The sequence below is a fragment of the Mustela nigripes genome, chromosome 8 (assembly GCF_022355385.1).
Source record: "Mustela nigripes isolate SB6536 chromosome 8, MUSNIG.SB6536, whole genome shotgun sequence".
NCBI lineage: Eukaryota > Metazoa > Chordata > Mammalia > Carnivora > Mustelidae > Mustela > Mustela nigripes.
The window spans coordinates 27083540-27111040 of NC_081564.1; the positions used below are offsets into that span (position 1 = coordinate 27083540).

At 52.0% G+C, this 27501-nt stretch overlaps 1 protein-coding gene across 3 annotated transcripts in view; it reads right to left on the reverse strand.

Annotated features, from left to right (window-relative positions):
* Nucleotides 1-27501, reverse strand: part of CABIN1 (calcineurin binding protein 1) — a 148710-nt gene that overhangs the window by 61007 nt on the left and 60202 nt on the right. For 2 of the 3 annotated variants that reach the window (XM_059408952.1, XM_059408954.1), the window contains 4 exons: nucleotides 23180-23440; nucleotides 20003-20154; nucleotides 17098-17276; nucleotides 4361-4543 (listed from right to left, as the gene is read on the reverse strand). In XM_059408952.1, coding sequence (XP_059264935.1) covers nucleotides 4361-4543; nucleotides 17098-17276; nucleotides 20003-20154; nucleotides 23180-23440 — 775 coding nt within the window. The remainder of the gene's footprint in view (nucleotides 1-4360; nucleotides 4544-17097; nucleotides 17277-20002; nucleotides 20155-23179; nucleotides 23441-27501) is intronic. The other variant, XM_059408953.1, reaches the window with a different exon arrangement.

Genomic DNA, 27501 nt, shown 5'->3' on the forward strand with positions numbered 1-27501 from the left:
TGGCAGCACAAGGCTGTCCCGCCTCTGAGGCCTGTGCAGGTGCACAGGGAAGCTGCCCACAGAAGGAAGGTGTGGCCACTGCCACCATGGAATGAAACACTCAGGAAAGGTGCACAAAGGACTACACCTGCTCCGCCACTCAGCACCTCAGCCCACAGCCTACCCGACATCCTTCTCCAGGGCTGCTGCTACTACTGTGCATGAACCAAGAGCTTACTCGCAGTAGAGCCCAAGTGGGGGGGGGGGGGCAGGGGCTGCAGAAGATTGGTGGACCAGGAGGGAGGGATGGAAGGAAGAGGGTAGGGGCAAGCAGCAGGAGTAAGGTGGCTCTTTGGGCACCCAGGAGTCTGTAAGGCCTGCGTGGAGGCCAGAGAAGCAGCCTGGCATCACTCTGAAGCCTGTCTGCCAGAACAGGCTGAGCCCCTTCCTGACCTTAGCCTGATGACCCTTTCCCAACTATAGTGACAGCCAGAAGGCTAGGGCCAGCTGCGGCACAGCAGAGTGGTCAGGGACTAGGGTCCCGAGTTCCCCTAAGCAAAACCATGCAGACCTCAGGTGCACATAAAGCTCTTTCTGCCAAGAAAAGAATCTGACCAAGACAGAGCCAAGCTGCTCAGCACAGCACACAATACCACCTCCCACCAGTACTGCCATTCCTCCTAGCTCCCCTCCTGGCCTCACACCTTGAGACCAACCACTGGGGGAACCTTGCTCCTTATTCCCACCTCTCCGCTGCTGCTCCTTCTGGACATTCCGTCTGTACTCCCTACCCTGCCTCGCCCACTGCTCTCATGTTCAGGACTGCACTTGCTGTGACCTCCTCCTGCAAGCCTCCCTGGCCCCAGGGTGGAGTTTGCGGAGAGCTTTGTGCACCCACCTTTTTGATACCATCCATCCCACTGCATTTATGCACGGATGCCTCCCCCTCCCCCATCACCTAGAGCCTAGCAAAGGCTCTAGTTTAAAGCTGACTGAATGATGGGAAAGCAGGTCACATCTGATCTCGACACTATGCTCTCCTTTCGGGGAGCTCAGGAAACCACGAAGGTCCCACAGGCACCCACTGAGAGCTCGATGACAGCAACCAGGAGTCTGCTCAGGGCTGGTGTCTTACTCACAAATATGCCCAGGGCTGGTGTCTTACTCACAAATATGCCCAGGGCTGGTGTCTTACTCACAAATATGCCCAATTTCCAGTGTTCAATTCAAGGGATGCATTTCAAATATTGCTCAACAAACACGTTCTGAACAACCAGTCTGGGCCCAGCCCTGTTCTAGACACAAGGGAGATAGGGAAACAGGACAAAGACTCAGGCCTCCCTGGGATTCAAGTAAGATGCAAAGCGTGTGCTCACACACAAAGACACACTTTCTTAAGGAAAGTGAGCAGAGGATCAAGAATTAATCCAAAGAGAGCTCAGATGGCATGTGTGAAGACCTATGAAGAGAGAGGAAAAAACCGCAATGCCAGAATGAGCGAAAAACCTAGCTGCTTGGGATCCAGGTGACCTGAAGAAGCCCTGGAGACATGGGTGACAATTCTCACCTGCAGTGTCCCCTCTTATGGCTAAATGAGCCTCACAGTCCACGTTAGTGGAAGGAAGGGGGTCAGAGATGTCAATAAGCCCACACAGTGCTTCCCAGCCAGGAAGTCCAGTCCTAACCCTGGCAGCATGAAAGCAAGAAGACTTCCTCCTACAGATAAAAGCAATGTTCTGGCCACCCTGGTGCCCACTGCTGGCAAGGAGGACTGGCTTAGAGTACCCACAGTGCACACACCAGGCCCCCTCCCACTCTGGCCACCACCCCCGCACCTGTCTTGAACGTGGCACTCAGGCATGGTCATCAGGCCTCTTCCTGACCAACAAGGGGCAGGCACAGCCATAGGATGGCAGTCCCCGAACGAGCTGCCTAGTAGCTGTCTCAGCATCCTCGACCCCTATCCTGCTCTGGGCCCAGGTGGCAGGGTGGGCCCAAGCTGGGCACCCGTGTCCACTGTCCGAACCACAAGCTGTTGACAAACTCTGCTGTCCTTGGAGTAATATAACAGAGTGCCCTTGTGTTTGGGTAGTGAAATTTGAGCAGCTTTTTCCTCCATTAAAAACAATAAACCTTTACGGTTGCTACATTCACGTTATACATTTTTTTGAAGCTCTGTCTCCTAAGAAGGAGAGCTGTACAGTCTGAACAGTCACCTGTGGAGAAACCTCCTTCCTGGAAGCATCCTGTCACAAACCAAAGTGGAGAAGTAAAGAGGAGAGGCGAGTCCTCAGGAGCTGGTGCCCACTGGATGCCGTGAGAGGCAGGGCATCTGAAAGGATGCGGTTGTCAGAGCCGACCTGACTTCCTCTTGGCACCTGGGGCCTGGCACAAACTTGGGTTCCATTACATCCTGCTGCTCAACAATGCCCATGAAATCTGTGAGTGAGCCCTGTGCCACTGACCAAGACAGAAGCAGCAGGCTGGTGGCAGGGCCGCCCACGAGGGTGTACCCGAAGGGCTGGGGTGTGGAGCACAGTAGGGGCACACACCTAGCCCTGGCCCAAACCATATCCTGGTTTCCCACAGGGGGCCAAAAGCTGCAGCAGCCCTGGTGGCCAGGTTCCTGACTGCCGGGAGCCCGGAGGAGGGGGTTCAGAGACCACCACTGGCCAGAGCCAGGCCTAAAAATGCACACTGCTCCCTATGCTGTATGCCTGGTGTAGGCTTAGAGCACATTCCCTGCTGCACCTACTCTCCTGACAGAAAGCTCACCAACTTCACTGTGGTTACAGGGAAAAGCTGGGCTTAGAGCAGAGAGCTGCATCCATAGAAGTAAAATGCTTCCCTTCAAGCCTACCAGCTACTGCGGTGACTGGTTCTGCTCAAACTTTCTTTATCAGTGGCAAATCCCTCCACTGTCTGCTTAAACCATTGGCTCAGAATGGAAGGAGGGCAGGGGTAGGATGCCCCCGTGTGTCTAGAAAGCCTAGCCCAGGCCAGACTATACCTGACCCTCTCTTGGCTCAGCACCCCAGCCTCCATCCCCTACTTCTCCAAGCACAGTGGAGAGAGGCCTGTGATAATACAACAGCACCCATAGCAGATCACTGTGCTTGACGAACACAGACAACGGGCCCCACCTGGACATGAACGAGACTTGCTGTATTAGAGCACAGCCCTATTGGTAACTTTCTCCTTCCCCTTCTAAACTCCTTGGGGTGTGTTTATGTCAGTTGCAGAATGTCAACATCGGTTTGGGACAGTATAACAAGCATCTAGTGAGAAAGTGAGGCACTGGCCTCACCTTCCATGTCCTCCTCCCTGCCCCTAATGGGGGCAACTCTGCCAGCCTACAGGGCATGCAGCCTTACCATCTGCTAAGGCCAGCCAGGGAGGCAGGTGAAGAGCATGAAGGTCTCTGGCTGCATCTACATATCAAGGCTGAGCCTTGATTCTCCCAGCCAGGGCCTGTGCAGACACATCTTAGGGGGGTCATCACCAACCCTAGCTGCCCCTCCCAGCCCACCCAGAGCAGAAGAATGGGCCAAGGTTAAGTGTGCAGACTAACCGTGGGCAAATTCCCCACCCTCTTGGAATCTCAGGTTCCTCACCTATAACGTGGGAAGAGCCACAGGACTGTTTCCTAGGGTGGCTGGGAGGACAAAAGGAGTTCAAATAGGGCCTGGCACAGGGCCACTGAGCATGGGTCTGGGTGGTTGCTGCTGCTGTTGTTGTTGTTTGGCAAGCCCTGGCCAGGGTGGGAGAGCTCTCAAAAGCCCCAGAGTGGCGCCGTGGACACACAGCCTGCCCATGTTCTCCCACGAGCTGGCCACTGGTTTCCACAAAGGGAGCCTGGGGGACCCATGAGAGCTGGGAGTGCCCTGGGGTTGGATCACGGCCCCCTGCCCAAAAAAGGGGGCACTTTTTCCTAAAGGCCTGATGTGACTCAGACTAAAAAGAAAACACACTGGTGACATTTAGGATCCAAAGACTTTTTTAGCAACTATGTAGCAAGAAAAAAATTCGGGCACTCATGTTACGAAAGTGGCTTTCCCACATTGGGCCACAGGGGTCACAACAACGACATGTGTTACCGAGTGCACACTATACTCCAGGCACCGTGGGAGCTCCTTCCTGAGCTCCCTCATTTCATCCTCACAACCCCTGGAATGGGCCTTAGGATCACTCCCACCCTACAGGGAGCAGAAGCCCAGAGACGTATGTAACTTGCCCAGCTGAGGTCCCAGAGCAGCAGGCGGAAGAGTGAGGACAGGAGCCAGACTGAGCCTAGGCCACTCAGGGGCCCATGCTCTTTAGACTGCCCAGATTGCCACAGGTCACCAAAGCAGTTCTAATCCACAGAGCTAGGTCTTCATACCTCGTTCCTCTGTGGCCCCCTGAAGGTCTTTACCAGTCGGTCCTGCTTGGGAACTGGGAACAGGCAGCTTCTTCTCCACGTAGAGCTTCCGGGAGCTCTCCAACGAGCTGGCAGGCTCATTAAAGAAGTCCTGTGTCGAACTGGAGTCTGAGAGTGCCACGGCCGTGCTGTCCTGGCTGCGCTCTGAGGGGAAAAGGAGGGAGAGAGGGCGACAGCATGAATCTACACCAGCTCCAACATGGAGCGGCCTCCCCAGGGTGAGTGTTCTGGTGACTGTCCTGCAAAGGAGATGGCCTGAGAACAGCCACCATAACCCTGCTGAGCCCAACTCATACTGGAGGCCACTAAACCACTCATCAAAGGCACCAATCTCCACGGTCAACCTTATAGGGTTTCCCCAAATGGTGGTGTTCTGATAAATGGTTAACAACTGGCTCTCAGGGTACGGGGTAAGCCCATGTTTGTTGCATTTACTGATTTCTGTGGTGTAAATACCCACACCATGGCCAATTTCAGGCTACCAGCCAACATGATCTTGCTGAAGGAGGAGTTGGAAGGAGATGCACAGTAGTACACATTCTCTAGTGTTTCTACCACACAGAGACAACAGGCATAAACAACTGAAGCTGGTGAGAGTCCTGCAGACATTTTTATCCGGTTGCTATAGGCCAAGTGCAGTCTAGTGTGAGAATGGAGGTCCCTGGGAGACATAGACACAAGGGAGGTTGCTACCCGCATGTTAGCTCCTCTCCTTGAACCTCTACTTGTGCTCATGAGAAAGACCAGGGGCAGTGTAGGAAGAGCGACTGAAGGAAACCTTCCAGTGGTGCAGGCCTGGAGAGGAGGCCTGTTTGCTGCTATAGGAAAGGCAGGAACCACTGATGGGACATTTTGGTCCTGGGGAGCAAAAGCCTTAAGCCAGATGGGGAGAGACAGCAAATCTTGTTGCCTTCAGGGTACAGGTGACCTAGTACAGCCGTGAAAAGGGAAAAGAAATACCTCTGCAAGGAGTGGCAGGAAACCATTTAGGGCCCAAATATTTGAAGTCTCCTGCCACTAGGGGAAGAAAAGCCCCACTCCTGAGATGCAGAGACACAGTCTGAGGCTGGGCAGAGACAACAGATAACCAGACCTGCCCCTTCCCCAGGCTAGCAAGCACAAGTAACACACAAAGCAGCCTACCACAGGAAAAGGGGCAAGATCACGGAGAGTGACCCTCCCTGAGGTGTACACAAAAAGCCTAAGGCTGAAGGTAAGGATGGAACACTGAGAAAAGGTTCTGGCAAATCAGCCCTGCTACAAGCATAAGGTAAGATCATAGGAATTTGAAACCAGTGGTACACTGAAGGTAACCATGGCAACAACAAAACCCCACCCCAGCTCAACATCGGACTAGCTTAACTTCCCCTCGTAACAGCTTAGAAACAGGAGAGAAAAGCCCATTCCAGGCACAATATGACTTATTTCAGTTTCTTCCATCCTACACATAATATCTGATACTCAATATAAAAATGAGGTGCGCGCGCACACGAACACTGTCAAGAGAGAAAATAATCAACAGAACTAGGCTCAGAAATGACCCAGATGTGGGAACTACCTGATGGGAAATTTAAAACTAAGATCAGGGTCACCTGGCTGTCTCAGTTGGAAGAACATGTGACTCTTGATTCTGGGGGAGTTCAAGCCCACATTGGGTAGAGATTACTAAATAAATACACTTAAAAAAATAAATAAGAATAATATGATATATAGATGTGATCAATATGTTAAAGGCTATGGTAGAAAAGGCAGACACATGCATGAACAGAGGGGGAGTTTGAGGAGTGAGATGGAAACTATGAGCACAAGTCCAAAAAAGATGCTGGAAATAAAAGATACAATAGCAAAGACAAAGAGTGCCTCTGTCAAGCTTCTCATCACACCTGACACAGTTGAGGGAAAAATAACCAAAACTTGAAGATAGGTCAGTCGAAATCACATAAACTGAGAGAAGGAGAGTGCGGGGGATATCAGAACAGAGCACCCAAGAGCACCCAAATGATCAAACATACTAATTAGAAGCTTGGAGGGAAATGAGATGAACACATGTCTGAAGAAATATTTAAAGAGATAATGACTCAGAATGTTCTAAAAATAATGGAAGACATCAAATCACTAGGAATCTCAGAGAACACCAAGCAGGGCAAAGACTCTTCCACAATAACCAAAAAACAAACAAACAAAACCAGCAACAACAGGGGCACCTGGGTGGCTCAGTGGGTTAAGCCTCTGCTTTGGCTCAGGTCATGATCCCGGGGTCCTGGGATCCAGCCCCGCATCAGGCTCTCTGCTCAGCAGGGAGCCTGCTTCCTCCTCTCTCTCTGCCTGCTTCTCTGTCTACTTGTGATTTCTGTTCAATAAAAGCCATAAAAAACTTAAAAAAAATTTTTTTTTTAAATAAAATAAAATGCTGAAAGAAAAAAAAATGTCAATCCCAGGGTCACCCGGCTGGCTCACTCAGAAAAGCATGTGACTCTTGGTCTCAGGCTTGTGAGTTCAAGCCCCACAAGGGGTGTGGCGATGACTTAAGTTTAAAAAAAAAGTTCAACCCAAATTCTATATCCAGTGAAAATATCTCTCAAAAATGCAGGAGAAACAAAGGCTTTTTCAGACAATCAAAAGCTGAGAGGAATCCCTCCCATGAAATCTGAGTTACAAGGAATGTTAAAGTTCTTCAGGTAGAATGAATTAAAACCAGACAGAAACTGGATCTACGTGAAGAAATGAAGTTCCTCAGAAATGGTTAAAGTAATAATAGAAAAGACATTCTTTTTCCTTATGTGTAGTTCCTCTAAAGTATTCCTGTCTGCTGCCTAAAGCAAAACTAGTAGCAGCCTCTTGTGAGTTTATAGTTTATGTAAAAGTAAAAGGAATGAAAACAAGGGTAGAAGAAATGGGCGTTTCCTTCACGGCTGATGAGCAGGATAATATCAATTGAAGGTGAACTATGATAATTTAAACATGTATTCTGGGGGCGCCTGGGTGGCTCAGTGGGTTAAAGCCTCTGCCTTCGGCTCAGGTCATGATCCCAGGATCCTGAAATCGAGCCCTGCATCGGGCTCTCTGCTCAGCAGGGAGCCTGCTTCCCTTCCTCTCTCTGCCTGCCTCTCTGCCTACTTGAGATCTCTGTCAAATAAACAAATAAAATATTAAAAAAAAATAAATAAACGTGTATTGTGTTAAGCCTAAGGCAGTCACATTTTTAAAGAGATATAAATACCAAACCAATAACAAAAGACAAGTACAACCTTAAAAAATAAAACATTGTCTCCACCTTTGTATATCTGAAAGAGGAAGCTCAATGAAATGGGAATCAAGAGAGCCAAGTTCAAGTCCCTCTCATGCCAGCCCCTGACCACCTATGAGCTGCAACTACATATCCCCTCAGAGAGGTCAATGGTACAGCAGCATCTGGGGACACAGGGAGAGAGACAGACATGGCCCCCAGGACTCTCCAATCCTTTGCTCAACTAACTCAAATACTGGGGGCCCCCTAGGAGGGCAGAAGTGAGCAGCCTGGTGGGCAAAAAACTTGCAACAAAATGTAAAGTTGTTTCAACAAAAACAAAGGCCTGGACTCTGGGAGATCCAGGCTGCCTCAGTTTAAATCCTGCTCAGTCACTTACTAGGTTGGAGAGCCTATGCAATTGCCCTAATTGCTTTACATTTTTGTTTCCTCCTGTGTCAAACTGTGATACATATAAATGCCCACTTCCCAGAATTGTTAGGAAGATTAAATACGTTAATACATGTAAAGTGCTTGAAACAGGGCCTGATATACTATAAGTGTTGATAAAAACATCACCTCGATTATCAGTATTATTCCAGAAAAACTGGACTGATTTTTCCAAGTAATGTCTCAAATTTGACATTAGAGATTTCGTTCTGAATGGGCAAAGGATTCTGCTTATGATCACGCCTGGGCAGCATCATGTGGATGGGGTGCAATCACTTCTTACACACTGACCTGACAGGGTCATCCAAGTGGTCCTGCCTGTGCAAAGAAACACAGAATTAGGCCTGTGCTTCCAAAGGCAGCTCTGCCGCTCCACTATCTTCATGCAGGTCTAATCATAGACCAGGACTTGGAGACAGCGACCTCTCAGACAGCCTCACAGAGCCTGCCATAGCCCTTCCTCCTTAGCTGCCTTTGGAATGTCTACTGCCCAGAAACTGGTGGGTATCAGTATCAGCTTGGCTGGTGGAATGACAGAAACTGGGACAAGAAGTATATCTGAGACCCTTCAGCAGCCAACACAGAAGCTCTGTGTCTCACTAACAGGGGAGCAGGGACTTGGCTGGCCCCCTCTGTCTCACACTCAGTGAGGAGCTCTTCCCTGACCGGCAAGGCCAGACCCCAAGGCTCTGTGAGCACTGAATGGGGATTCCTGGAAGGCCTGCAGCCCTCACAAGAAGTCCCAAACACAAGTCCCAAGTGTGAGGGGATCACTTCTCCCAGAGAAATGGCAGGGGCAGCCCATTTGCTGTCTCTGTGGAAAGGAGAGCGTTGGCTCCAGAGGCCACATAGGGTCACCACAGGAGCTCAGGACTCAGGAGACTCACACCCACATTCCAATCCCAGATCTGCGACGTGGGCTGCTCCAGGTCTCCCAACATATTAACCACTGCTTTCCCTGCTCTGTCCCCAACACATAAATGGGATCCCCACAGGGGCCTGGCCTCTAGCCTGGAGTGCAGGCCTGAGAGCCCAGTGACCCACCTCGCCCTGCAGCGCTTACTCTGGCCCTGACAAAGAGAACACCGATGGCCCGGACAAGATGGCAGGCCACACTCCTGCAGTGAAGAAGTCCTTCTGAAAGGCCAGGGCCAGCACTTTTCGCCAGCATCCAGAGCAGCTATAGTCACTGTACGGCTGAGCAGCACGTCATGCAGCAAGCGTCTGGGAAGCGCGCCTAGCCAGAGGATCTCATGAGAACTGGCAGACTGCCTGATGAGCTCATGTATTCACAAGCTGTTGGGCTTTGAGCCTAAAGAATCACTAATTTGCTGGAATCCCAGTTGTGATTATTATAAAAACCATGGATTGGCTTAAGCAAGCAGATATTTACTCCCAACATGCTAATACCCTCTTGATGCTGCCTACGGAGGGAACCTCTACTGCACCTGAGCGAGCAGGGAAAGCAGCAGACTGCACTAAGAATGGCGTGGGCAATACAGGGCAGCACTGGGCTGCAGGGGGGTCTGCTCCCCTGGGGACAAAAATCAGCAGGTGGGGCCTCTGCTGAGACTTTAAAAACAACAGCCACAGCCAGGGAGCAGGACACGTATAGGCTAAGAGACTGCGACCAGGCCTCCCGTTTTGAGCCTCTCATTCACAAGAGAACCCAGAACAGCCCACCCTCTCAAAGGGCGGAGAGCAAAACCCAACATCAGCCCTGGGGGGGCACCGTGGTGATTCTAGATAAGCCCTCATCCTGCAGGTGACCAGAGAACACCTACGGAGCCCTGAGGAAGGCTGATGCTGGAGGGAAGTGACAGGGATCTGGAAGCTCCAACACTGCCCACACTCCCCCACCCCACACCACAGTCAACTGGCACCCCCTGCAGGCAGGCTGTGGGATCAGAGCAGGAGAGATGGGAGTTCTGCACACTGAGGTGCCCTGGCTAGAGCTGGGACCTCCTCCTTACCAGGCCTGTAAAGCAAGTAAAGGTGCATGCCAAGGTTCCTGCCCACCCCTGAGAGGGCTGTGTGTCTGGGAAACAGATAAGCACATCACTGCAAATGAGAGCCCGGGGTGAAGTTTTTCTCCAATCCTTTCGGAGAGGGTTGGCACAAAGCTATTTAAAATCATCCTGATTTTGAATACTAGGAAGCACCAAGGTCTCACACCAAGAAGCAAGTCAGATTAAAAGAAAACTAAGTTCATTTCTTTTACATCACTGGGGTGAAGGAGAGGAATGAAAAGCTCTTAGACAATGATTCTGTCACTGGGCAGAAGATACCTCTGGGCAAGACCCAAAAGACCCTGAGCTTGTCCTGTCTGACGCATGGCCAGCCAAATTCAGCACAGGCCCAAGCAGAACCATGCACAGCATGGACACTAGCACTGTGCCCTGATAAAGGGACAAGCGGAGCCCAAATGTGTCTGGCGGGGGGCAGTTCTGGCTTAAAGGGAACATAGCTTCCCTTCAGGGCTGGCTATAGTCCCACCTTTTCCTTAAAGCAGTCTATGGATATCACATTCCTTATCTGGGACATGGTGGACCAAGGGTCCAAATGATCTGACCGAGGGCTTTCTGTAACTGTGCACTAACAGCCTGGGGTGCTTCCTCCACACCCTCCAGGCACCGCAGGACACCCCAGGGTACTGGCCTGTGCTAATGCTCAGAGAATAACCAGATGGGTCTGCCAGGGCTCGGCAGGCAAAGGCTACTAAGCTGGGAGGCAGCGGCCCTCCCTCCTCTCACCTGCATGCTGAAGCAGAGCCAGCAGCAGAGGGCAGAGGCAGGCAGAACTGGCTGCCTTTCCGCCTCTGCCACCACCTGCAGGTCCCACAGACTGGCCTGGGCTGGGGATTCTCCTGGCCTCCTGGTCCTGAGGCAGAGCAGGAGACCAATGGAAAGCTCTTTTGCATAGGAGAGCCCAACTCAGCTAAAGAGGCAGACTTCCCATAGGACTGGGCGGAGAGGGTCTTTCAGGGAAGCCTGGACCTAAAAGGGGACCCTAGGGACTGCCCACAGCCCAAGATCCTGATTTCTTCAAGTAGCTGCCCAGAGATCAAAAGGAGAGAAGACACACTAGTGGACAGGCTGGACAGGCTATCTCTGCTCTTCCTCAGAATATTCTTTTAAAAGTCTGCCCACACAAAACCTGTTCATACTAAATTAATATTTGTGGCAGAATTATAAATATGTCATTCTCTTATTGCTAATCACTAGAATGTTTCATGTCTCTGCCCCTGGGCCACCCCTGCCCCTCCCTGGAATCCTTAGAGGAATGTCCATCTGCCAGCCAACTTCCACTTCGGAGGTGGGACCTGCAGGGCCAAGAGGAAAGGAATGGCACCTGGGGACACAGAGGGAAAGGGATCTGGCTTGGTGACAGAAAGGCTGTTCATTCCATTGAGTGTGAGAGCAGACTGTATTCTGAGGATTTTTGGGTTCATATTTGACTCAGTTCAAATCCCTTGAACATTCTCAGGATTTCCAGCCCAACCTAAGAGCTCTTTGCTTGTAAGACACAAGTTTCCTAGTACATTCTCTCCAGCTGCTCCAGCAGTAAAGACTAGAAACAGCTTATAATCATTTATTTCATCAGCTCAGTTCAATGAAAGTTTGAGGGAAAAGGTATGGTTGTACCATTGAAATCTGCACGAACTCTGATTAGTGAACTCCGAAAAGATCACAAATGCTCTGCCAAGTAGAGAGCAACAGGTTTCAGGGCACCTGAGTGGCTCAGTGGGTTAAAGCCTCTGCCTTCGGCTCAGGTCATGATCTCAGGGTCCTGGGCAAGCCCCGCATCGGACTCTCTGCTCAGCAGGGAGCCTGCTTCCTCCTCTCTCTCTGCCTGCCTCTCTGCCTGCGTATGATCTGTCAAATAAATAAATAAAATCTTAAAGAAAGAAAGAAAGAAAGAAAGAAAGAAAGAAAGAAAACAACAGGTTTCTAAGAATAGTAAACGGGTACAATCAATATTTTGACAAATCTCTCAATTGGATTAACTCTGCCCCAGTGGGTCCCTTCCTGATGACCACCAGGAAAGAACACATCCGCTGGAAGCTAGCCTAGCTGTATAGGAGGGGCGCCCTCTGGCAGGCCAAGAAGCCTGGACAGACACCCAAGAGAAGAGAGATACTAGATAAACTAGGACCCCTGAAAAAGAGGCAGACACAAAGAGGCAGCAGGTGGGCACGAGAGTATCACTGTGGCCAGTGCTTAGATAGCAGCACCAGCCCTCTGGGCCCTGGATGCTCAGAGCTGGGAGAAGACTTGGCCTCATGTGCCCTGCTCACTTCACTGTGTGACCCTCACCATGCATCACTCTGTCACACTGTGCCTAGAGCAAGAGTTCTTGTTCCCCTATCTCAGACCCAGCTGGTTTCCCAAGCTCTCTCCCTGCAAGGTCTCTCTTCCTCCCACCCTCAATCACCTCAGTATCCAAACATGGTGGGACTCTCCGATGTCCATGTCTTTGCTCCCACTGACCCTCACCTGAAACGGCCCTGTAGACCTCTCTGGAGGGCTACCTCCTCCAGGAAGTCCTCCCAACCAACTATGCCTCCCAGCCAGCTCATGGCACTCCTCTTGGCCCAGGACACCACCTCTTGGCACTCCTCTTGGCCCAGAACACCAATGGCCTAGGACACCACCTAGGAACACAAAGATCCAACCAGATAGCAGGGATCAGGGTGCCCTCCTCCTGGTTTTCCGCATGGAGCCCTGTTCCATGCCCAGCACGCAGCAGGCACTCAACATATGCCATGAGCAGCTTCAGCCTGGAGAGGTTTCTTAGAAGGTAAGAATGGAGAAGAGAAGGAAAGTGACTGGCTCTGCCCTCTGACAGCATCCCTCCCTGACCCAGCACCCAGTTCTCACCCTGCACAGGCACATGCAGGCCCTCGTAGGCTTCCCTACAAGCCTCTCCCATGCTGAAGACGTCTGCTCGAGGCATATAGCTTGCCTCCCGTGAGCTTGCCTCCCAGGGCGAGGAGCTGACTTCTCCCTCACCCTGGGAAGGGAGGCTGGCGAGGACTGATGACATGTGCAGCTCACTGCCCGAGCCTGGACACCGTGCACTGTACACACAGGGCCCACCTCAGAGCAGCTCGGCTACTGTGCACGATGTGCATTTTTTACACATTTGTCCTTGTGAGCATAGCTTGGTATCTTAGAGTCTACCGCCTTTGTTACTTTTTTTAAAGCCAGAAAGAGCAAAGCAATGGAAATACAGGACTAAGCCGCCTCCCAGGCGGACATGTGGTTGGAGGAGGCCACCACTGCATCTGGCCAGAACTGAGAACATGGGCTGTAGGCAGAAGCCAAGCACATCAAACACACACTCTCCAAATCACAGGACCAGCAGATGTGGAGGAGCTCCTGGTCACAGGGGGAGCAGGGAGCCGGACTGAGGACTAAGCATGCGGTCTGTGCTGTCCCCTGAAGCGAGCCGTGACAGTGCAAGCAGAAAGACATAGCCTGGAGAACAGAGTGTGGTCAGGGTTAGGGGCAGCACGGGCAATATTGGTGGAGGCAGTGTGGGTGAGCAGGCGCGGATGAGCACAGATGGGACACGACACAAACAGTGACAGCATGGCGGGTGAGACAGATGGTCACATGGGAGCTTGCTTGGGCACCCTGGGCTCCCAATATGGCCCACATCCTACAGCCTGGGGCTTGGCGCAGCCTCTGTTCGTGCCTTAAGTGGGGCCAGATGGGCATCCTGCAACCCTGAACGCCAGCCTCCATAGCTCTCACTCTCCTGACCCCCGGCTTATTCTCTCTTCCCACCCTTCACAGTAAACACTGACACACCCCTAGACCTTGGCTCAACTTTGCATCCTGAGCGAGGCCTCCCACCCATCAAGACCAGGCCAGGTCTCTCAGGGGTGGTTTCAGTTGCACCCTGACCCTTGTCTGATTCACAGCTTCACACCTGCCTTCCCCAAGCATCTGCAGCAGGATCCAGGATTGTTCCATGCACCCAGCGTGTATGATGGGCACTAAATGGGCATGGCCATTGGCCATGGGTCACTAAAGAACGCAATAGAAGGCTCTGCCTCAGACTGACCACAGGGCAAGCCCTCTGCTCTCTGAGGCCCTTTGTGGCTCCGAGATTGTCAGGTGACATGGAGCATGGCAGGCAGATAGCAAGGGTCTTGGCAGACCAGCAGAGCCACTAGTTACACATTCTGAAGGCTGGCTGAACCAGGCGAAGCTATGGACCAAGGCATTCTGTTAACAACCCTGCTCCCTGGGCCCTGCTACTGATAAACCTCTAACAAGCAAAGCAAGGAAATGCACACAGATCCAGTCTCCATCAGGTCAGCAAATACGGGACCTTCCCAGTGTTAGCCTTCTCTGGCCTGGGGTGGAAAGAGACTTAGACCCAAACTCTCCCCTGGCTCCACCCCAGCTAGGCGATAGCCGTAGATGAGGGCCCAATTGCCCCCAGCTCAGGTTCTTTCCAGGACACTGGACATGTGGCCAAGCCTGTAGGGCTGCTATGAGAATGGGACCCCAGGCACCTCTCCTAGAGCCCAGCCCAGAGCAATCACACACTGCTACATGGTAGGACCCAGTTACTCACACACATGCTCACATACTTCATGCCAGGGAGGCGTTATAGAATTTGTTCAGAAATCTCATTATGGGGCGCCTGGGTGGCTCAGTGGGTTAAGCCACTGCCTTCGGCTCAGGTCATGATCTCAGGGTCCTGGGATTGAGTCCTGCATCAGGCTCTCTGCTCAGCAGGGGGCCTGCTTCCCTCCTCTCTCTCTGTCTGTCTCTCTGCCTACTTGTGATCTCTCTCTGTCGAATGAATAAATAAAATCTTTAAAAAAAAAAAAAAAGAAAAGAAAAGAAAGAAATCTCATTATGCTCTGTTTGAACATGGGTAAACAGCGATCACTGGGAGCCCCTTGAGGGTCACAATGTACTCCCTATGCGATTTCCTTTTCTTGGTCCGAAGTGTTAACATTACGGATTTCAGGACTTTTGACAAGTCCCAAGATGGAAGGGAAAAATAGGAAGCCAGGGAGGAGTGGTAAGGCAGGGATGCCAGTAGTGGTGGCCATGACTTAGTTCATGGGAAGTGTGACGCCACTCGTTCTCTTCCTGGGGCTAGTTAGCCAGCCCTGGGCCATGGGAGGTGTGAGCAGAGGTGGGCAGTGCAGGCCTTGAGGCTACCAGTGTATCCCCTGACACGAGCAAGCTGCTGCTTCTGCCAGAGCCCGGGCCTTTCCCTACAAGCTAGTCTAACTGCTGAAAGGGCCACTTTAACATTCTCAGAGCATGGCTATTTTAGGGCACAAACATTTTCCTGTTGCAGACACTGCTCTCTTTCTGCGGTGAGGAGGGCAGGAGTTCTGAAGGCACCCGCAGCCAAGGCTGTATGGAAGCAGAGCTTCCTGGTACACTGGGCTGGGACTGGGTGAAGGGAGACCATGGTTCCACATCATTGACAGAAATTGCTTTGAAAAAAAAAATTTTTTTTTAAACAATCACTGAAATATGTACAACTGCTGAAATTTTATTTGAGCCCCTATGTATGGCTCCCTCTGCAACTTCCAGAGCAAATAACTATCATGTCAGCACTCAGGACAGGTCACACCCATGCCTGCTGCCAACACTCTGCCTCCCTGGAGCTACACCGCTGGGCAGCAGTGCCTGAGCGGCATCATGGCCTCTTCCTGCTTCCCTTCCTCTCTGCTCTGGGGTGTGCCCACACCCGGGGAGCCACTCTCAGCTCTAGGGGTTCCTGCCACCCAACCTCAGGCAAACCTGCAGGGCTGGGAGGGGTGCCAGCCACAGGCCTCTGGACAGCCACGGGAGGCATTCCTTTCTCTTGAAAGCTGGGCTGATGTGAAATCCTCACAGGAGTACCTGGCAGAAACCAACTTGCAGAGTGGACTGATGAAAGGTGGGGAATAGGGACATTTCCCTGTTGAACTCAGGTTAAGTAAGAAGGGGAAGGACCTTGTGTCAGGACGTGTGCAGGGCTGAGTTGGGCCTCTGGGGCACAGGGAGGTGACACAGTCACGCAGCAGCATGCACTCAGCTCCACAACCTGTCTGTCCACACATTCCCCGCAGGCCAAGTGGGGAACCAGGACGGGGTGCTGCAAGTCTCCTCTCCTCTCAGGGGATCACCAAATCCCCGCCCAGGGGGTCCCTCATGCCATCTTCCTTTAGGGCTTCCCTAACCCTGCTCTCATACCCCTTTCCCTCACAACACCGCAGGCTCTGGGAACCCATGTGATGGGTGAGGGGTTGTCCCATGCCCTGGGGAGGGCAGAGCAAGGCCTGTTTCCCCACAGCCTGATGGTGATAATCGACTTGTGAGTGAGGGCCTGCGTGTCTGTCAGCATTGTCACTGCCTCCCCAGGGCGCCACTTTTACGCCCTCTCAGTCCGATTTGGTTCATTCCAGCAAAGACTTTATCACAGCTTAGCGCTTTAAAGGTGAGGAGAACATGAAGAAATCAAGCTATGAGGTCAGCATGCGAGCCTCCTAATGTTAGTAAGAAATGTGGTTCAAAGGTCGCCACCTGCCCTATCCCATGTGGGATGGCCTCGTTCACAGTCCCAGCTGATTCCCACCACCCCACTGTCTGACTCCCAGGGGTGACAGACTCAGCTTCCCATGGCGGTCAGAAGGACACACTGTAATAATGCTGGTACAACGCCAGCATCACTGGGCTGACTGCACAGAGGCCACTATAGGCAGACTGCAGACCCTGACAGCTAGTCCACAGAATCTCAGAGTGGCGAGATGCCTGAGCCTGCTCTGCCCCTTCCCAGCCCCCAGGTGGGCTAGCTGGCAGGTGGCGACCCTGAGCATGTTTTGGAAGCACAGAGTCACCGTGAGGCCATGAGGTTAATGAACAGCCGCAACATTGCCCGTGTCACTCCAGACCCAGCACCCCCCCTCACCAAAACAAAGCGAATCATCACCCAAAGCACCCTCCCCCGTGATTGGCGTGCCGCCCTGGGCTGGCAGTAGGGAGAACAGGGACTGTACCGTCCGGCGTCGCCTGCTGGTGGGGTTTTTTACATTTGACGTAATCGTGGTCAATCGGAGTAGCTGTGTAAGGTGGGGATGTCAGACCTGGGCCAGAGGAGGAGGGGAGGGAGGCTCCGGGGCCCGGCAGTGTCCCAGCTGAAGAGTGGGAGTCCTCATCCACCAGGCAGACCTTCTCTCTGTGGGAAAATGGTTGAGGTGCAGGTCAGAATCAATACATCCTGCTGAAACGGGACATGTGCTGGTCTGAAACAGTGACCTTCTTTTTTTTTTTTTTTAAGGTTTATTTATTTATTTATTTATTTGACAGACAGAGACCACAAGTAGGCAGAGAGGCAGGCGGGGTGGGGGGGGGGAGCAGGCTCCCTGCTTAGCAGAGAGCCTGATGCGGGGCTCAATCCCAGGACCCTGATATCATGACCTGAGCCGAAGGCAGAGGTTTAACCCACTGAACGACCCAGGCACCCCTGAAACAGTGCCCTTCTTGACTGCTGGACCCCATGCTACCTTCAAGGGCCTCCTCTGCCCTCCTACGGCCCACTGCTCCCACACACATCAAAGGACTTGCCCCTCTGGCTGGGGATCCAAGGTGCTGAAGGAGCTGCCCCCATGGCACCCACTTGGGCTCTGGTCCCCAACTGGCCACTATCCAACTATCTCAGGCCCCAGGCCCCAAGGAGACGGCAGGGGAACTAACAAGCCCTTTCCCAGGTCCCCTCCATGCCAAGTCAGCACCCTTACATGTGATGCCTGAGGCCTGACAGATTTAATTCCCAACAAGATGCAGAGACAGAGAAAACATCTGGATTTGGGGTGTCTGGGTGGCTCAGTTCGTAAGGCAGCTGCCTTCGGCTCAGGTCATGATCCCAGGTTCTGGGATCGAGTCCTGCATCACGCTCCTTGCTCAGCAGGGAGCCTGCTTCTCCCTCTACCCTTCCCTGCTGCTTGTGATTTCTCTAATAAATAAAAAATCTTTTCAAAAAAATCTGGGTTTACTGCAAGCTCCCATGTGTATAAGGAAATCTACCACAACACTGTTGAGCAAAGAAGTTAGAAACACCTGAAACATTCCATCAAAATGGCTACAGAAAACATGCTGCACCCATGCTATGGAATAATACACAGACCCAGACTGCCAATAGCCACCAGAAAGAAAGAACAGAGTAAATGGGGTACTATCTTTATGGATGGGGTCCCAGACCTCTGGTTAGGAGAGAAGTACGCTCTAGAATAGCCCCTTCAGTAGTTTGTTTTTATAAAATAAAAGAAACTCTATAATGTACGTAAATATAAGTGTGTGTAAAAGCACAGATAATTATTTGAGAAAACGAACTAAGAATAGTGGCTAATTCTGGGCAAAAGAAGGGATTTGTCACATTTTAGCCTGTATGTTTACATGTAGCCAGAATTTTCCATAACTTGAACATATTCATATATTATTTGTATAATTTGATAAATTTTTAAAAGACTTTAGTTATTTGAGAGTGAGAGAGAAAGCATGAGTTGGGGGGGAGGGGCAGAGAAAGAAGGAGAAGACGACACCTCCGCTGAACAGGGAGCCTGACATGGGGCTCCATCCTGGGACTCTGGGATCATGACCTGAACTGAAGGCAGATGCCTAACTGACAAAGCCACCCTACCCCTATAGTTTAGTAATTTTTAAAAAAGATTTATCTATTTGAGAGAGACAGAAGGAGAGTGAACACATGCATGAGCAAAGGGGAGGGGCAGGGGGAGAGGGAGAGAATCCCAGGCAGATTCCCAACTGAGCATGGAGCCTGGCACAGGGCTCAATCCCATGACCCTGAGATCATGACCTGAGCCGAAATCAAACTGGACACATAACAGACTGAAGTACCCAGGCATACCAATAATTTTTTTAAAAGAGTTATAATCAATAAAAGAGAACACCACTGTACTTGAGGGGCTCTCTGTGACTATAAAGTACACATGTATAATTTCTAGGCACACCACATCCACATCTCTCCCATAAGACAATGGGCCTCAAGGACAGTGCCTAGGCACAGGTCTCTCTTGTACTTGGCTGAGCCCTGCACAGTGCCCAGACAGGCAGGAGAACAGAGGAGAAGCAAGCTGAGCCAAAGCTCTAAGATGTGGACACCAGGGCAAAAGAAGTCTGGGCCACAATCAAAGGGAGGCCCAGAGGTACTCCCCGGCGCAATGAGGGGACCATACCATGGTCCTGGCATCCGCATGCTCTCTGGCACCATAGGAAGAGCCTGCAATGCCCCTCTCTGCTTCTTGGGAGAACAGGCAGCACACAGGCCCTAATAAGTTCCCAGTTCTTGCAAGAAACCATGGAAAAGGACCCAGGAGTAAGAGCCTGCAACATGAAAACTGCTTTCCATCAGTGTTCTGCATGGGGCAGAGCTGTGCCCCAGTGGGGAGAGGGAATTAGCTGGCTTCTCCCTAGGACCTGCCCCTGAAGGTGGGCTAGCACTGGGCATGGTCCCAGCATGAGGTAACCTGGGGTTGTACACTTAGCCTCTCCTTTTCAGTTTCAACAGAAATAACTCAGTCTGGGGTGCCTGGGTGGCTGAGCGGGTTAAGCCTCTGCCTTCAGCTCAGGTCATGATCTCAGGGTCCTTGGGATTGAGCCCTGCATCGGACTCTCTGCTCAGCAGGTAGCCTGCTTTCCCTTCTCTCTCTGCCTGACTTTTTGCCTACTTGTGATCTCTCTCTCACTCTCAAATAAATAAATAAAATCTTTTTTAAAAAGAAAAAAAGAAAGAACTCAGTCTAGCCACCAGTAGTCTCCAGATGAGTTCCAGAGGCTCAAAGAGCTCTGATTTACTCAGCAGCAACCCCCTGAATGCCACTCTCTATAAAGGAGCCATCAGGGTACATATGGGGGTAAGCTGTTGGGTGAAAGCATGCTACTCACTTCTCTGAAGCTTTGGGCGTATTCTTCTCCTCGCCCCTGGCAAAGGGTCCTTCTGCAGCCTCCTTCATGAAGTTGACCAGGACCTCCGCACTGACCCCAGAGTCTGGCTTCCCCAGGAGCTTTAAGATGGAAGCATGGAGCCGGAAGTACACCTAGGAGAATGACACTCTGGTGTGAGCAGCCCTGCCAGTTGCTAAGGTTCATTCCACAGGCCAGTCAGCCACATTGGCAAAGAGCCCCTGACCAAGGAGACCAGACCACCACACATTGCCTTTCTTCATTCACTTTTAAACCAGCCAACCAAAAGTCATTCAAAGCAAGCTCTAACAATTAAAATGGACATGAACTCTCAGTGTTCCAGCTTAAATGTTTAGCCAGTAACACAGGCAAGCTGTGGTAAGACGATGAGAGTAACAAGCCTCAGCCCCGCTCACTGGGCACCTCCTCCTACCACAACACTTGCCACCCTCTGTGGGCCCCTCTCTGGGCACCCACAAAAAGGGAGCCTCCACACCTATCTCCCATTGCACTGCGGGCTCCGTGAAGGGAAGAACAGCGGACTTCTGTTCGTGCGCCCATGGCTGGGCCAGCCAGGTACTGCAGGCCTGGAGAAGCCTGCCCAGTGGGTGCAAGAGAGGTAGCGGGCATGCTGCACCAGTTGGGGCCTGGACTCTTCTTCATTTCTGAGTCCACACCACAATCCTCCACTTACAAATTTGTGAGCTCAGCTACCCAAAGCCCCACCGCCTGCAAAGCTCAGGCCCAGGTTAAACTCGGGTCCAACCTGCCCTCTGCTGCTCCCAAGTGAAAACCGCATCACACACAGGCACCGCCACAGTGACTCAGCCTGGGCTCCTGCCTGTGGCACAGACTCCCACATATAGCACCAAGGATGTCACCAAGATTGGGAGCCCCTGTGGCTGCAGACCCTGATTAACCAGGCCCCCTACACCCAGAGGTGGTTCTCAAGAGATGCCGCCAAGGCCCCCCGGGTAAGATGCCAGCTGGTCCACCTGGGCAGCACTCTCAAGGGGGCATCCTGGACAGAGGGGTCCACCCCCAGAGCCCTGACATCTCTAGCCCACCTGCGGCCCCCAGAGCAATTAGCCCACCAAGTCCATCTGCAGCTGCAGAAAACCTCTGAGGCCCCTACCCACAAGCAGATGGCTCTGCCTGGAGGAGCACAGAGTGTTCAACTGGCCAAGATGAACCAAGCAGCAAGTTCACTATTTTGACTGAAGGTTCAACAGCAAAAGTGAATTTCCACCAGGGCAGGGTTAAAGTCTTAAGAGAAATGTCATTTTTAGAGCAGCTGAGTGCTCATTCTCCTGAGAGCTGGCATGGTGCTCTAGACCTCTGTGCCTCACCTGGAAGTGTCTGGGCCCCACAGGGATACCATTCTGCCTGCTCACTGGTTCCATCAGTCAGCAATGGAAGCCAAAAGTCAAAGAAACACCATGGAGGAAAAGAGAGTGGTCTCTTCCTGAGGGCTGGACTACCTCCCTGCACATGGGTTTGGTGCTACCAGAGGTGATGCACGGGGTGTCTGGGCTCAGCAGAGCCAGCCCCAACTGCCTTTCTCTTCTGCTGCTTACTGAGGGCAAATCATACCAGCTCTCTGGGCCTCAGGCTTCTCAGCCCCAAAGTGGGGAGTCCCTCCAGGGACAGGCCTGTGAGCCTGAGTGGAAAGCATGAAAGAGCTGTGATGGGAAGGATGTGGGACCCAGGGCCAAGAATGACAGCAACATGGAAGCTGTCGAAGTATGAAACTCATACTCAGTATGAAACCACATTTCTACATTTCCCCCATGAACCCTAATCATGTGGCCCCCAGACAGCTACTGCCGACCCCTCAGCATGAACGGTTTTTCAAAGGCATATTTATAAAAATGAGACTTTTTTGCTTGCTCATACAATTAGCAAATATTTAAAAGAGGGAAAACAGATATGCTCATAGGTCAGTATAACCTTTCAGGGCAACAAGATGCTGTGGATGCAATGTTAAATGACCCCTGACAAGCATGCCCAGCCAGGCCCTGTCTGCACCCTGGCAAGGAAGAAGTGGAAAAAAAGGCCAAACCCATGAAGAAGGGATTGGACAAATAAGTTGATGTCCAGCCAGACTAGAGGGCACATGGGCAGATAAGGAAGCCCACAATGCCTTGCACTACATCTTATCCAGTGAAAAATGCCAAATGACATGCAAAATGACAAGAAAATGTTACTATGTATCTGCACATTAAGTGGGGGAAAGTCTAGAACAAGTACATGCCCAAACTGTGAATAGGGATTACTAGGTTGGGGGGTTAAGATCACTGGGGACTTCAGTTTTTCATTTTGAACACTTCTGAATGTTGGATTTTTATATATTTTTAACTACAAATATGTGTTAATTTTATAATCAGAAAATAAAACCATCAAGGCAGATTCTGCCCCAAACTCCAAGAAGCTTGCTGGGCTCAGGGGACCGGCAGGGACTGGGCATGTGGCCTCAGAAAGGGGAAAGCTGACATGCTCAGGAAGCAGCAAGGCCTGGGCCAGGCCAAGCATATGTGAATCCTCATCCATGCACTCGCTTTCCTCCCTACAAAAGGTGCTGGCTGCAGCCTCCCGGCCTTCCTCCCAGCACTGCCCTGAGCATGGAGGAGAGCATGGTGTGAAGTGCTCAGAAATCATAAAAGCAAATCCAAGCAGTAAACAGCTGCTCTGCTCTTGAGGAGCAGTGCAAGACCCCAAATCTGCCAAGAGAACAGGCTACTCTCCACCACCCCACCCCTCCCCCACCCACAGACCCAGCCTTGTCCCTGTCCTGCCAAGCTGGGTGCTCTGGGCACAGCCTGTGACCTCACTGGGAACAAGGGCACCAGGAGATGCTGTGCCACATCGTTGTCATCACCAAGTCAGGTTCTGGCAACCTGCAGATGCTAAAGGGGGAAAGGCAGTTTTCTTCTGGGAAAGACAAACAGAACACTCACTCTCCCAGAAAGGATGGTAAGCACCCCTTAGAAGAGAGAGGAAAGGCTGCTTTAATTTCATTGCACACACAGCTGCTGAACACAGAGAAGTTTCCAACAGGTTGCACAGGAGTCACTGGGACCTCATGACCCAGCCCCAGGGAGACAGAGAGACTGGCCCGCCCAGGCCCAGCTTCCCCGCCCAAGGCCAGCACGGTGTCACCTCCAGGGCCTCCATGGCCAGCTCAGGGGGGTTGTGGTAGTGGATCTTCTTGGGGTAGCGGGCAGCCTCCTCGTGCAGGTAGTGGCCGGCCTGTCTGTAGTGTAGCAGGTAGACGGCAGGCGGCTGCTGCTGCTTCTCGGCGACCTTGCCCAGCATGTAGTGGATGAGCCACTCCTCCTCGTCACCATCGCCCTCACACCGAGCTGCCGACGAGAAACAGTGCCTGGCTGTCTCCAGCATGCTGTCGCGCCGGCCCTCCATCTGGAATGAGAGCACGAGACCAGGCTGCCTGAGGCCCAGGGCCCAAACTTGCCCAGGACTGTGCCTTATGCTGCGGGAAGCCCTGTTGCCTTCTTTGCAAAGTTATAATCTTCTCAACAACCCCGACACACAGAAGTGCCATCACCATTTCATAGCTGGGGACACTGAGTGTGTGGAGAGGACATGGGACCTGTTCGTAGCACACCTCAAGTAAGGCACTGAGGTGGATGGACATGTCAACTCCAGTGTCCTTTCTTTTACCGTCCACCTGCAGTATCTGCACTACACAGTCCAGGAGTTTATGAAGGACCTCCTGATCCCTTCTGAAGGTCCCAACTGTGACCCTCACTATAGCTGCACTGAGGTCCTCTGCCTGGGAAGGGGAAAAAGCCTGAGGCCACGGCTGCCGGGAGAACCAGAGCCACCACCAATGTTCTGAGTCCTGCATTGCAGACGATGAGCACTTCATTCTCTCCCCAGCTCACTAGGGTGGGAAAGTGGAGCTGGAGAGGGTGTGTACCCAACACCTGATAACACAGCACTGGAGAGGATATGCACCCCTGAGGTCCCACAGGACTTCATACCGGTCCTCTGCACCCTTCCAGAGGGACCTGGGGTACTAACAGAACGGCAGATTCCTGAGCTCCACCTAAGACCCATGGCCTTGGAGCTGTGCCTCCAGCCACCTTCTCACACTCAAGGGTGGAAACAGTCAGGATAGAGATCAGCTTCTAAGATACTTTCCAACTCAGAGGATCACATTTCCCACTCCCTGTATAAGGGCTATGGGCCAGCACCTAGGTGCTATCCATGTGGAATGTCAGCCATCATTGGCTTGAATCCCTTCCTGCCAGAGCTCCTGGGCTAGGACGTAGAATGAAGACTGCCAGGGTGGGGCCAGAGGGGCAGCTGGTCCCAGAACCCCAGGTCTCTGGCCCCTCATCTCCATGGCCCTAGCTCAATAGCCGGGAAGCTGCAACCTTTTCTAGTCTCATCTCAGGGACCAAAGGACAGGAGAGGCTGTAGGCACTGAGCTCTGACAAGGGCGCTGCCAGAGCTCAGGGTGAGAGGGTGAGAGAAGTACCTGTGCCCCACTGTGCAGAGGAAGGCTGCCCCACAGATGTCTGTCCAGCGGACGCTGATCTGTGTGAACCTCCTATAGCAACAGCCCTGGCTGGCTGGGCCAGCACAAAGAACCCTCAGCACTCTGTCAAACCCTCCCTGGGAAAGAAAATTGCCACCTAGGAATCAAGACACCATCAGTGGGTGAGATACGATAGACAGAATCACATTGGAGAGCCAGGACACAGCACAAGCCAAGTCAGTCCATTGTACCCCTCCAAAATGGGATTCTATAGTAGATCTGGGTAAGTAAAAGGCAGCCACTTCACTGGAGTCCTGTTCTGACCGCTTGGTAGCCATGCAGCCTCAACCAAGTCAGTAGCCCTTTGCCCAGCCAGCTCTGCCAGTAAGGGTCCTAAAGCCACCTCCTGAGAAAGGAAGGGCAACTGTGAGGAGCCCCATCTGGTCTGGCACCACACAGATCCCCAACAAGAGGCCAAGCCCCTCCCTCCCCCACACAAAGCACATGCCACCAGAGTCCCTGCCCTCAGTAGGTGTGGCAGTCAGGACACTTCAGGCAGAAGAGGAGGGAGAGCACTAAGGGTCCACTATATCCCAGAACTCTGCCAGACACCCTCACACTACCCGTCCGCCCCTGAGTGAGATGCACTTCTGCTGCCGTGACACCTCATTCACCTCACGGCCAGAGTGCCTGGCCCTGGGCCGGCCCAGGAGAGGGGCTAAGGGGCTAAGGGCTATTGTCAGTTCTCACAATGCTGCCACACAGGAGGAACCATAAGCCCGCTCACAGCCAAAACCACAGCAGGGACATCAAGTTCCCTCCTTAGGCCACACAACTAGAAGGCTCTGGCTGCAAAACCTCTGCCCTTGCCTGAGAACTGACAACAGGGAAACCACCGGTTTTCCTGTAACACACCCCTTTGGCAAGTTTGCAGGCAGAAGCCAAAATGCATAGCTATCAACATGTGTCCTATAGCTCCTCTGATCAGACACAATAAGCTCAAACAGCTCTAGCAACCAATGGGCTGTGTCCCCATGACATACTTCAAAGTAGGAAACTGCCTTAACAGAGGTAGGAAAAAAACCAGGAGGCCACCAGGAGGTAGCCCTGCAAGGCAGTTTTCACCCTGGGGAACAATGCCAAACCTCCTTCCTTCCCTGCCTGCAGGGACACCTGCACACCCAGTGGATTTCCATCTCTCTCCTGCCACCCCTCAACACTCCAGGAAGATGGCCTAGGAGCCCAGTTTCAGGTCCTGAACTACCTGGGCCAAGAGCTTCCAAAGGATCAAAATAGAGTTCAACCACAGAGGCCAAGAGCTATGCAGGAGAAAGAATAGTCAAGGGGAAGAGGTGTGCAGGGAGTCAACCTGGGTCTCCTGTCTGTTGCCCACTCTCTGCCTTCCCTGCCCCTTCCTGGGAGAGGCAAAAGTTCCCTCCTCTTGGGAAGCTCTACAAAAACCCTCAAGTACCAATAGCAGAAAGGGCACTCTGATTTCTCATCATATTTACTTCCTGGAAAACCTCTATTCTGCTAAATCCTACTCGGCTTCACAGTTGGGGGTTAAATAAAGAATCCCAAGGTCTGTGCTCCACCCACCCCACTTGAGTCCCAGCAGAGGACAACAGTGTTCCTGGTGTGGGCAGGGAGTTAGCTCCAAGCCGGCTCAGCCCTGGGTGAGCCACGACAGTTCAAACAGCATGGAGCATGGGGCCTCCGCACAGGATGGTCACAGCGAAAGAAGGCTGCATGGCGTGAGCAGAGCACAACAACATGGTGCTGAGTAAATAAGAAGCTCAACGCCATACACAGCGCAACAGCATTTGGGCTAGAAGAAAAGAACAAGTAAATCACAGCATTCCTTCTAGGAGGACATGTATATATAAGAAATAGTGTTTGTTTAAGGTCTGGAAAGATACAAGTCTAACTGTAGGTTGCTCTGAAGCAGGAATGAAGGGACTAGAAGGCGGGGTGGGGAGGAGCCAAAAAGATTTTAGTTTTGTCTTTACTGTGGCAATTGTTTTAAAGAAGGTGTTCCTTGTGTAACTGAAGAGGGGTTTCTATAATGGAGGAGATGGTTAAAACAAGGGCCATGCTCCTCTCCTCTCGCCCATTTTTCTTCCAGGGTTTGGCCTTGGCACAGAACTCAACACCGGCCCTTGCCCCATGGCTACACTACCCTTCTCACCACCTTTGTCCTCTGCCACCGGTGCCAGGCTTGTCCCCAGGATACCATGTCTAACCCACCCAGGGAGCCCACTTCTGACTGTGAGTCCCTGATGGGACCTTTTAACATGCTCCCCACTCCCCCTGAAAGAGGTTCTGATGCCCAGTAACGTGTGGGTTCACGCACGCTGGGTGGAGAAAGAGGGAAAACCTTAGGGCTGGAGTGCCCTGAGTCCAGCCCCCTGAGACAACCCTCCGGGTGCACGGGCGGTGGCATGCAGAGCTCATGGGAAGATGAGGTCACTGGCATTTCTCAAACAACAGCCCGAGGTACAGCCCCAGGTTGTGTTTCCGGTTCGCCCTTGTGAAGCATGGGTGACATGCGGAGACTAAGAAATATGTGGAGAGAGAAAGGGATTTCAGCCTTTTTGAAGCTTTCTCAAAGTGCACTCCAATGTCAGGCGGGACCTCGTGTGGGAATTCCGAGGCCGCCATGGCTGTGGACACAGCAGCAATAGCAGTCACACCAGCACAGGAATGTTCAGGAATGTTCAGATTCTGTTGGTACTCTTCCAGCATAGCCCCCTAACACTTTCACTGACACTCATCCCCACCCAGCTTCCATTCTGTAGTATGTCTCTTGGTGATTTCTGCACCCAGTCTGATGGTATAATACAGATCTACAGCAAATTTAAATGGCAAATGTTGACAAAAAATGTGGGATTTCATGAAGTTGATGAAAGTAATGTAGACAAAGCCTTTATGAGCACCAGGGACATTTAACATGGTTGACAACCACCCAAAGGGAGGA